Genomic DNA, 11,192 nt, shown 5'->3' with positions numbered 1-11,192 from the left:
AGAGGGCATCAGATCTTGTTACGGATGGTTATGAGCCACCATGTGGTTGCTGGGATTTGAACTCTGGACCTTCGGAAGAGCGGGCGGGTGCTCTTACCCACTGAGCCATCTCACCAGCCCTCCTTTTCACTTTTTGACAGAGTCTCATGGAGTTGATCAGGCTGACTGTGAACATGCTCTTCAGACTTCTATCCTCCTGCCTCAGCCTCTTGAGTAATTGAGGTGGTAGACATGTGACACCAGACCCATATCTCTCTATTTACAATTATTTACCTACTTAGTGTTGATGACTATAGTGACCCAGCCCTCCTCCCCTTCTACACACTGGCTGGGTAAAGTAAAAGACTAGCTTTTCCCTGTGTGTGAAGCTGAGGGAGCTCCTGGGACACAGAACAGCGATTTGTCTGTCAGCTATTGTCTCAGCTTCTGTCTTTGGCTTCCAGAAGGCCAAGACAACAGAGCAAGTTTCTTTCTCTGCATAGATTGGTTTAGGCAAACCCAGACTCAACCCCCAGGGGCCAGGGCAGAACCAGGCTATTGTCCTTGAACAAAATCCAAGTTGTGTTAACAAGTGAGAAGGCAGAAGGAAAAAAAAAAAAACAACTGCTGGGTGGCACCCAGGGTCTGCCACAAACCTGTCTGTCTAGCTGGAGCCATGGGGGAGGAGTGACAGGGCACAGGGTAACAGCAACTTGAAGACCTGGTGGGAAAAGGGCATTGGCCAGGGCCCTGTGGACTTATGGGCAAGAGATTCAGTGGCCTGGGATCACCAGAGAAAGTGGGAGGGGCCGATCACCAGGGTCTATCAAGCACGTCTAATGGTTTGGAGTCTATCCACCAAGTGTAATGGGAAGACAATGCTTTTATAAGATCATTGTGGCCATTGAAGTAGAAGGCAGTGAGGGAGGAAGTATGAAGGCCACAGCACTGCAAAGATGGCTCAGGTGATAAGAACACTGGCTGTTCTTCCAGAGGACCTGGGCTCTATTCCCAGCACCCACATTGAGCAGCTCACAACTATAACTCTAGTTCTAGGGGTCTGACACCCTCTTCTGGCCTCCATGGGTTGAGTGTGCATGGTGCACATACAGGCAAAACCACTTATCCACGTGAAGTAAAATAAGAATTAAACGAGGGAAGCCTCAGCCCAGGAGCCTGGGGTAAAGCTCACCGGGAGATGCTTGCTTCGCATGTGCAGGACCCTAGCATTGCAACAGTAGGCTCAGTCCCAGTGAGTGATCATGGGGGCTGTGGGAGGGCAGTGCAAACGGTGGGAGTCCAAGAACTTGGCGTTTGCTCTGGCCACCATTAGGCAGAGACTCCATCTCCAAGGGGATCTTCTTGTACCCTGACTAGCTCATGCTGTTCCTTTGTCCCGGACTGCCATCTGTGTCTCCCAACAACAGTTACTCATCTCCCGGGCCCAGCTGACACATCATCTCCTTTGTCCAGCCTTCCCAGCCCCACCCCTCCCTGCAGAAATACCCACACCCTCCTTGGCTCTGCAACCCTCTGCATAAGCCCCTCCCTGGAACACTGAGCACGTCTGTCTGTCCCGTGGTAGTCATCTGTTTACATGTCTGTCTTTCTCTGTGGATTATGAGCTTCACGGAGCTTACTGTCTCCATGCAGAGACCACATGTGCCTCGGCTGTAACCACACACATGATTAAGGGCTACCACATGGGAAGGCTGAGGACTCGAGTGAGGGAGGTGGGTGTCAAATGTCCGGAAATGTCCAGGGAGGGCGCTGACTGCTCCTCTGACCACCTTGTCCACCAGGGCCCATTTTCTCAATGCGTCCCCTTTGCCAGCTCTGCTCCCTCACCACCTAAGGTAAATACGCATCCAGCCTGGCACCCACTCACACTCACAGGCCCACTCGCACTCACAGGCACACTCACATGTAGCCATGACTTTTCTATCCATCCCTCACCATCTCCCCAGGACCTTCTGAGATAGACACATGGCTGTGCTCTATAAATGGCTGGTAGATGAATGAATACATGAATGAGTGGGGCCTGAGAAGTCTTTCCGAGCAGGTGTAAATGGAGATGAGGGCAGAGTAGATCCAGGAGAGGCTGAGGCAGGTGGATGCCTGATAAATGGCATCTGAGGCTGTCTCCTTACGTCATCTCCCATGTTCTGGATCTCCCAATAGGCTTGGGGGCCATCGGCTGGGGGACCTCCCCTCACATCCGCTGTGCCAGTCTCCTGTTGGTGCCCAAGATGCTGGGCAAAGAAGGCAGACTCTTTGTCATGGGATATGCTTTGGCTGCTATCTACAGTGGTGAGGAGTGGCTTCCCCAAAGTGCCAGTTGGTGATGCTAAAGCAGTGATCCTGGGCAGACCATCCAGTGGGGGGTCATGTTGCTGAAAGAGGAGAAAGTGTGTGTGTGTGTGTGTGTGTGTGTGTGTGTGTATGTGTGTGTGTGTGTGTGTGTGTGTGTGTGTGTGGTGTTCCAACCTGCTGCATTTCTCAAGGAATGTCTTTCCTCATTTTGGCCTCCTTAATTTATTTTGTCTGAAAAGACAAGGATTTAACAAGATCTCTCATAAACTTGCTATCATTATGCAGGCCCAGAAGGTGGCCTATGGTCTAGTAGGTGATCTGCATGCAAAGAAGGTTCTAGGGTGGCTCTAAAAGGGGACTGACTCTGCAGAAAGCTGACCTACTGGGCCTCTTCTGCTAGGGCCGGGGGCCAATCTAAGGTCCAACATCAACGAGGTGATAGCGTCCCTGGGCTGCACTGTGGAGCTGCAGATCAACAACACCCGATCCGCCTGGCGCGTCTCCACGGCCCCTCTGCAGGCAGTGTTCAAGGGCATGGTGGTCAGCACCCTGTATAGTCCCTATCCCCAGGACTGAGTTGGGCTGGACTGGGAACATGGCCTTGGATATATGGTCTCCTAGCAGGGAGCTCCTATTATATTTTGTACCACTATCCCCAGACATTGCAGAGCCCTTCCTGATCTTGGGGTGTTGAAAACCCAGGAGGACAACATACCATACAGGAACAGACATACTTGCATATTTCCAGATACCCACATGGGCAGGACTTGCTCAGCTGAACTAGAATGTTAGGAAATTGGGAATATTGATTTTTGGAGCCCAGAGGATCAGAGAATAGAATATTTGGGGCTACTGGCTGGAGGGTGGGGTGGGTGGGAATGTTGGAGATGAGGATTGTGGGAGGGGAGGCCATGGGGCTGTGGGAGATTAGCATTAAAGGGCAACGTTCACAGTTATGGGAACCACTGAGCAATAAGGATGGAGGAAGAGAGAGACACTAGGAAAAGCTGAGGGTCTGAGGCATGTGAAAAGGCTACGGAGCATGTGAGCTGTGGGGAACTGGCAGGAGGCCTTGTCTCAGGCCTAGACCCCTGTAGGTGTGGGTAAGAGCATTGCCAGAAGACAAATCGGGAAGCAGAGTCTGTTTTTCCCTCTCTCTGTCCCCTCCCACCTTCCTGACCCCAGGGCAGCAAAGATTCATTGAGTAAAGAGATTCAGAACATCACTACCTCCTTTGAGGAGATGGACGAGCAGGTGAAGAGTGATGCTGGCTACTCATCTGAGGACTGGGACAAGGACAGAGAAAGCACAGAGATGTTAGGAACCTCCAGAGTCCGACCCTACCTGTCCACACAGATGACGTATGAGCTGAGGACCAGGCTACGTTGCACCCGTGAGGAGTATTCCTGAGCAGGGCAGGGGTGGGCAGACTTTGGGGCCGGGTTCTAGGTCAAAGCATGGGAACCCCAGATACTTCTGTCTTTTTGCTATAGATGTAGTAAATAAGGCCATACTCAGCTGCTACCGCTGGTTTGATAAAAAGCATGAAAACTGCATGCGACGCATCCAGATCCCACTCATAAACAATATGATCTGCGTGCCAATGAAGTTCAAGTTCCTCTGTAACATTGCCAAGGGTTAGTGGCAGGATGGTGGGGAAGGGACCCCTGGATTAAAGGAGATGAATCCTCGGGGACCACAATCGGTATCGGGCAGGAGAAGCACAGGCAGATGTAGAGTGTAGGTGCCCTGTGTGCATAAGTTCACTCCCCACTGATGGCTCTGTAGTGAAGATGGGCTCCAGCTAAGCTCTGCATCCCATCTCTCCACTGGAAAGTCCAGGATAATAATAGTTCTCACCCCCGTAAGGGTTTTGAAACTTAATGGGCTGATGCATGCCAAGTCCTAACAGAAGTGGTACCCAGAGGAACTGCTCTAGAAATGCTGGATTCCGTGATTAGTATTTGGTATGGTTAAAGACAGATGTAAAAATGGGAATGAAGTGCCAGGCCATATTGCTGGGTGGGAGAATCCAGGGTTAGTAGAGGAGGCAGGAGCGGGTGCCGTGGAAGGTCAAGGGCAGAAACTCCCGATAAAGAGGCTCAAGGGAGGGTAGCCAGGCCTGGGATGTGCCTGGATGAAGAGGCCCTGACTTGGCCCCACTGTCCACCAGTGATGGAGATCTGGTGTTACAAACGCATCCCTGTGGAAGGCAACTTTGGGCAAACCTATGATTCTGTCAACCAGTCTATCCATGGTCTGTCTGGAGAATTTTCAGCCAATATTGACCTTAAGGTAGGAGGTTGAGGTGTGGAAGAGGGAGGGGTACAGATGAGGAGCAGGAGGGGAGGAAGGAAGGCATCTAGGCCAGGATCAAGGCAGGAAGGAGGACAAGAGAGAGGCCCAGGGAAGAGGCGTCCGAGTGTGAAGCAGGAGTGAGAGGTGACTAACCTGACGGATCACGCTAGCCTGGAGAAGGAACGTACACGTATGGCTTGGGGTGGATGGATAGCCAGGCATGAGATGGTGTCAGTCAATGTGGGTGCAGGGAAGCAAGATCGTCACAGAGACTGGTGGACACGTGAAGGGGCAGCTCCTGGCGGTCCTGGGAGAATCGAGGACTTACGTAGGATGCCAGTGGAAATGTGTCATCAAGAGGCTGGTGGGGTATGGCAAGATCGTAGCAGGCTGTTTACACATGTTCCCTTCCCAGGAAGAGAAGCAGTCTTCCATGGTGGGTCTCAACACCACGAACTGGGAGCACGTGGGCGTTGAGGTGCGGGACTATGTTCGCCAGCAGGAGACCTATCTGCACTGGGCTGTGGGGCTTCTGCACGTGCTTCTGTCCTGCACCTTCCTGCTGGTCTTCCATTCGTGAGTCACCCACCCTGCCTGCTGCCCCTTCTTCCACCCTGGGTGGGAGCCCTGATACAATGATGCAGGAGCAGATGCCCTTAACTTGGAATCTGACTCTGATTTGCCTGTTTTCACAGCTAATGGACATGTGGATATTTTGTAAGAAGAGGTAGTACCCGTAGTACCCGTGTTCCTACTGTCTTAAAAAGGCAACCATCTTCATTTATCTGCCTCCTCCAGCACCCATCCTAACACTGGCTTCCCCCGCCACACACACACATTTAGCTTTGACTGTGGACCTTTTTCCCCTCACCCTTCTTATTCCCCTTGGCTCTGACTTTGTGTGCCATTTTTATCACCTAGTCTTGCTTTCATTCTCTCCTGCCTGCTGTGTTGGCAGCTTCGTTCCTTCCCTTTAGAACAAAGTCCACAACCCTACCCAGCCGGGTGTCCACCTGGGGCTGTCCTGGCCCTCACTGGACTCAGGTTCTCCCACTGACTTCTGGGCCTTCTCCTCTTCTCCACCCTCCAGTGTTGGGGCTGGGCAGGAGATGAATGAGTGCAGCCATAGGGACCCTTGCTGTCTGTCCCTATTCTTCAGGCTAGAGTGGCTTCAAGTGAATGATTAGGAAGCCAGGGCCCTGTGGAAGGACAAAGGTGAACAAGCCATATTGCTTCCCTGGAGACACTCCTCGCCTAGTTGAGATGGTGAACAAGACACTCAGAAAACACAGATGACCCAAGGGCCACAGTATGGACTGGCTGTGGGGACAGGCATGGGAGACATGGATGTTCCGTAGGAGTGGCCATAGCCAAGCCCCAGAAGGCTGTAGGTAGAATCTGTGGTCAACGGAAGGATGGGTAGTGTCCTGAGCAAGGACCTCCGCATCTGCAGTTTATAGGCCAGTGGCTGGGTGGAGGGCTAAACTGAGGGTGGCTTGGCTAGAGTCTGGAAAGCTCCGCAGGAAGGCCCTGAACAGGAAGGTGACCACGAGATGGATGAGGATGGGGGTGGGGTTGGGTGGGTAAAGGGGGGTGGGGCCACCGCGCAGAGACCAAGCTAGGTCAGAGGTTAGGGAGTGAGGACAGAGTAAGGCAGGGCAGGAAGATAGCCCAAAATGGAAGGAAGTGGAAAGTCGCAGCTGTTCTGAAAGCCAAGCCTGGAGAGGGAAGGGAGAGTCTAAAGTCGCTGCCAGGCTTTCAACCTGGGTGAGATCACTCAGAAACAGGACAGAGCTGGGGGGAAGGAAGGTCTCCAGCACAGAAAACCCAACGCTGCAGTGGTAGGTCTCTCCACAAGGGGGCGCCCCAGCCTATCGTTGCATTTTCTGAAGACTCCCAGTGGCATTGTTCTTCCTAAGTGGGATTTATGTTTCATATTTTGCAGTTTAACATATTTCTGAAATTTTAACATGTTTTCACAATTAGAATTTTTTCCTTAGGAAGCAAGTACTTTTCGGGACTTTGGGAGCTACACAGAGAATACTCACATATGTACACATACACACACACACACACACACACACACACACACAGCTCAAGGGAAGTCAGGAAGGGCAGGGTGTGCTGGAAAGACAGGAGGTGTCGATCTAAGTTTTGTTTGAGGTGTACAGCAGATAAAGCTGGAGGGGGGGTGGAGATCTCCTTTAGTCTCGGCACTCAAGAGGAGGCAGACACAGGCAGACGTTCAAGGCAAGCCAAATAAATAAAAGGAATATGGGAGCCATGGTCTTGAGTGATTCCTGCAATCTGGAGGATTTCCTGACTCCCTGCATCTATTTCATTCATCCTGCAAGACAAACGTCTGCCCCTAACTCACAGACTGCCCACGCCCTCCCTCCCTCTGTCGGGTCTCAGCAATCGCATGGGTGGACATCTACTGAACAACCAGAAGGCAGGGTGGAGCCTGCTTCCTTCATCCCCGGGTCACCTGTCCCAGGCTTCAGACACAGGGATGCTCTGTGACTGTCTAACAGAAGCGGGTGGTTGGGTGTGGATGGGGAGACACTGATGCAGGAAGATGGAGACAGCCCTGCCTTTCCCTCACAGAGCATTCTCCTACATGGACCACTACAACTGGGACATCCGCTTTGACAATATCTACATCAGCACCTACTTCCGTCAGATCGATGCACGCAGGAAGAAGCTGGTGAGGGAACTCAAGCCTGCCAGGGGACGCCTTATTGCGCCCCTTGTGGAGAATGAGGGCCCTTAGTAATTTTATCTATAGTGATATTTAAAATGTTTTTGTATGGGTCTGTATGTGTGCCGTGTGATGTGGGTGCTGAGAACCGAACCTGGGACCTTTGAGTAGAGCAGCAGGCCCTCTTCACTTTTTCAGGGCAAACAGAGTCTGTTGCCACTCCGCAAGGCAGAAAGGAAATCAGTCATCTTCCCTTTCAAACCTACTATCCAGGCCTGGGAAATGCGCTACGTGGTGAGACCGGAGGGGGCAGTGGGTCTGAGGATTGGAGGGGAGAGCAACTTGCCGGTGGGACTCTGAGGGTGGAGGGCAAAGGGCAGAGAACACTCCAAGCTCCAAACCAGGGCAGAGGGTACCCAACTCTACCTCCCCGGGCTCCCTACAGATAAGAGAGCTCCTAGAGACCCTGCCTATCATGCTGCTGCTGGTGGTGCTGTGTGCGACCGACTGGGCACTCTACTCCGTCTTTGACACCATCCGCCAGCACTCTTTCGTGCAGTATTCCTTTCGCAGTGAGCCTGGGGCCAACCCCCTCCTGCCTCCTATACCTCTTCTTTCCTTTTCCGCATCCTTTCCCTCTGTCCCTATAATTCCAGCTCTTACCGGAATCCCTCTCTCCACTCTTCACCAGGCAGTCACAAACTGGAGATAAAAGTCGAGGGAGACTCCATACTTGCCAAGCTTCTTCGTAAAACCATCGGCGCTCTGAACACCTCCTCAAGTACAGAAGTGGAAACAAACAACATGCGTGAGCGATGCTAAAGGCTGGGATTTGTGGAGTGGAGGGCTAGGGTGCGATCGGAATAGGGTAGGGTTGAAGACTGGACTTTGCGAGTGGAGAAAAGAGGTCTGGTGTGCTTGAGATCAGAGCCCAGGGGAGCTTGGATCAGAGAAAAATGGTTGCCAGGGCTTTGAGGTCTTGCCTCCTCCTTGTCCAGTAGACATTTCTGCCACAATGAAATTGAAATCAAGCAGCCTCCAGAGGTGGTGAGGGGGGTGGGGGCGGGGGAGGGCAGATCATAAGTAGCCATAATATTTACAGAGAAGCTTTGCAAGATGGAGAAGAGGCAGGAGAGTCAAACTGGAAATCCACCCTGTACCTCCAGGGTAGGGAGATCAACTTAGCACTGCCCTCAACTGGCACTGACCAGATTGCTAATAGCCGTCTGCCTTCTCCCCCAGCCTGCCTGCCCCAACCCATGGGCCTGAATGCCAGGGATTACTTCAGAGCCTCGCTGCCAACCCTCCTGCTTGTGTGTCTCTGCCTAGCTCAGGCCTTTGGCTACCGACTCCGGAGAGTCATTGCAGCCTTCTATTTCCCCAAGGTGAACCGGCAGACAGCTCCACCCCTGAGCATGCACACGCACAACTCCCTACCACCCTACCGTGTGCTCCCCTGCTCTAATCACTCTCACTGGTTCCTTTTGCTTCCCACCCAACCCCTCAGCGAGAGAAGAAGCGGGCTCTGTTCTTCTACAATGAGTTCCTGAAGAAGAGATCGGCTTTCACTAAACTGAGGAGGGCCGCCATTGTCCGGAGGGCACGTCAGCAGAAGGCTCCAGTAAGTCCAGTCTCTAGCAAGCCTGCCAGCTCTCCACAGGGTCTGAAGACACTCAGAGAAGGGACCCAGCACCCTCAGTGTCCCAGGTCCACTGGAGCTGAGTGGGTCTGGCAGATACAGGGTAGGTCAGGGCCGTATCTGTCTTTGAAACTCAATACTCAACCTAGCTGCAGACATGCATGGGCCTTTAGGAAGTGGCAGAAAGGAGACATGAGATCAGGTGGTCTGTCTGTAGGGCAGCAATGACCCCATAAGAAAGAGCACACAGACAAGCCCAAGGTGGTTCTGGGAAATGGAGAGGAGGCAGGTGGCCAGGGGTCAGTGAGACTTCAGGAGGGAACATACAGTCTCTGGAAGACACAGAACTGGAACCGCGGTGGAGTCCACACATTCTGAAGCTGAAGGAGCCAAGGTTCCTCACTGTGTCTGTTTCCCCTTGGAAGAACAGAGTGCAGACAGGTCCGTGAGGCCATTCTGCAGAGTTGCAAGAGTGGTGTCGCGGTTGGCTGCCAGAGAAGACTTGGTTTGCGTCCAGCTCCATCCCTGCCATGGCATAGCAGCTGTGTGACCCTACTCAACTGCCGGCCTTGCTTTCTCTTCTCTGTAAGACAGTGTTAACCACTTCATTTGTTCAGTTGTTACAATGCCTGGGTTTTACTTCATTGATGCTGGTACACACACACACACACACACACACACACACACACACACACACACGCAGGCGCCACCAAGCCTGATGACCCGAGTTCAATTCCATCCACCTGGTAGAAGGAGAGGACTCCCTACAAGCTGTCCCCTGACTGCCGAACATACCCCACGGCACACATGAACACCAGCAGGCTGGGATCCCTTGACCTGGTCCTGAAGTAGACTGAACTGGAAAGGTTAGATGAAGGAACAGCGTGTGAAAAACTCAGAGATTGAAGGGGATGTCAAGGTCAAAGGGCAAGCCAAGGGAAATGCAAAGCGCACAGATGTAGCAGGAGCCGAGGAGGCAGAGCAAGAGAGCAAGGCTGGGAAGAAACATCTCTGAGTGCTCAAAGGGCAAGCCCAGATCTGCTCTTTTTTTGTTTTTTTTTTTTGTTTGTTTGTTTTTTTTTCGAGACAGGGTTTCTCTGTGTAGCCTTGGCTGTCCTGGAACTCGCTTTGTAGACCAGCTGGCCTCAAACTCAGAAATCCGCCTGCCTCTGCCTCCCGAGTGCTGGGATTAAAGGCATGCGCCACCACACCTGGTGTGAGATTTTTTTTTAAAGGACTTAATTAAAATTTGCACTTATTAAATGTGTATGGCTATTTTGCCTATGCATATGTCTGTGTCCTCATGGGTGGCTGGTGTCCAGGGAGGCCAGATGATCAACCAATTCCCTGGAACTCAAGTTACAGGCAGTTGTTAGCTATGTGGGTGCAGGGATTCAAACCTGGGTCCTCTGGAAGAACAGCCAGGGTTCTTAACCATGGAACCATCTCTCCAGCCCAGTACATCTCTCCAGTGTACATTACCATAATCTGTCTGCACTCTCCCTTCTAAGCCTAAGAAATAAATCAAGCTGCTCCACAGGCATACATAGTTGGTGTGGGTCATCCATGGGGAGTGAGTTTGGACACGCCAGGCTCCGCATTCCATCATGGAGGAAAAGAAGACTCTTTAGATTTACTTCAATATCACTCTCCAGGGCTCTTCTCGCCCACCCCAGCTTCCTCCAATATAGCATTGTCAGGCCTTGGGACTTCATACATTAAGAGCTGCCCAGTGCCCCAGACAACCCTTTCTGCTCAGTCCGCCTGGCATTAACAAATCCATCTTATCTCCCAACAGCCCCACTACCTGGTGGACGCTCTGTACCGCCGGTGCCCTCTCCTGCACCGTTTTATGCGTCAGCGCTGTGTGGTGTGCCAGGCAATGGAGACGCCCGAGTCCTACGTGTGTCCTACACCAGACTGCAAGGCCCTGTACTGCCGGTCGTGCTGGGATGATGTGCAACGGCACTGCCCGGTGTGCACGCCCCGCGAAGAGCTCTCGTCATCCGCCCACAGCGACAGCAACGACGACGCTGTGTATGGCGATTGAAGGGATGCTGCCCGCCTTCTTGCTTAATAAAGTGTGATGCATGCTCCTGCGGCTGGTGCTTCGCAGGGACCGGGGACTGGGTGAGCTGGAAGAACTGGCCCGCACAATCCGCACGAAGCCCGGTCACAGACCGGAGGCAGGATGGAGGGAAGGCGTGAGTCTTGTGGTGTCCAAACCGACCCGGGTAGCTGCCGGAAAGAGGCTGTGCTGAG

The 11,192-nt window shown here is 52.6% G+C and overlaps 1 protein-coding gene across 1 annotated transcript in view; it reads left to right on the top strand.

The window, feature by feature from the left end:
* The window catches only part of Dcst1 (DC-STAMP domain containing 1), a 14,928-nt gene extending 3,762 nt beyond the window's left edge, over positions 1 to 11,166 (top strand). Inside the window, exons 4-16 of the mRNA XM_021196773.2 lie at positions 2,161 to 2,289; positions 2,693 to 2,832; positions 3,478 to 3,685; positions 3,786 to 3,929; positions 4,466 to 4,587; positions 5,006 to 5,166; positions 7,198 to 7,297; positions 7,490 to 7,585; positions 7,737 to 7,863; positions 7,983 to 8,099; positions 8,534 to 8,676; positions 8,799 to 8,912; positions 10,729 to 11,166. Of these exons, the coding sequence (XP_021052432.1) occupies positions 2,161 to 2,289; positions 2,693 to 2,832; positions 3,478 to 3,685; positions 3,786 to 3,929; positions 4,466 to 4,587; positions 5,006 to 5,166; positions 7,198 to 7,297; positions 7,490 to 7,585; positions 7,737 to 7,863; positions 7,983 to 8,099; positions 8,534 to 8,676; positions 8,799 to 8,912; positions 10,729 to 10,980 (1,853 nt within the window). The 3' untranslated portion in view covers positions 10,981 to 11,166. The remainder of the gene's footprint in view (positions 1 to 2,160; positions 2,290 to 2,692; positions 2,833 to 3,477; positions 3,686 to 3,785; positions 3,930 to 4,465; positions 4,588 to 5,005; positions 5,167 to 7,197; positions 7,298 to 7,489; positions 7,586 to 7,736; positions 7,864 to 7,982; positions 8,100 to 8,533; positions 8,677 to 8,798; positions 8,913 to 10,728) is intronic.
* The last annotated feature ends 26 nt before the right edge of the window (positions 11,167 to 11,192 follow it).

The sequence above is a fragment of the Mus pahari genome, chromosome 4 (genome assembly GCF_900095145.1).
Source record: "Mus pahari chromosome 4, PAHARI_EIJ_v1.1, whole genome shotgun sequence".
Taxonomy (NCBI): Eukaryota; Metazoa; Chordata; class Mammalia; order Rodentia; family Muridae; genus Mus; species Mus pahari.
This window is presented reverse-complemented; position numbering and strand designations above follow the sequence as displayed.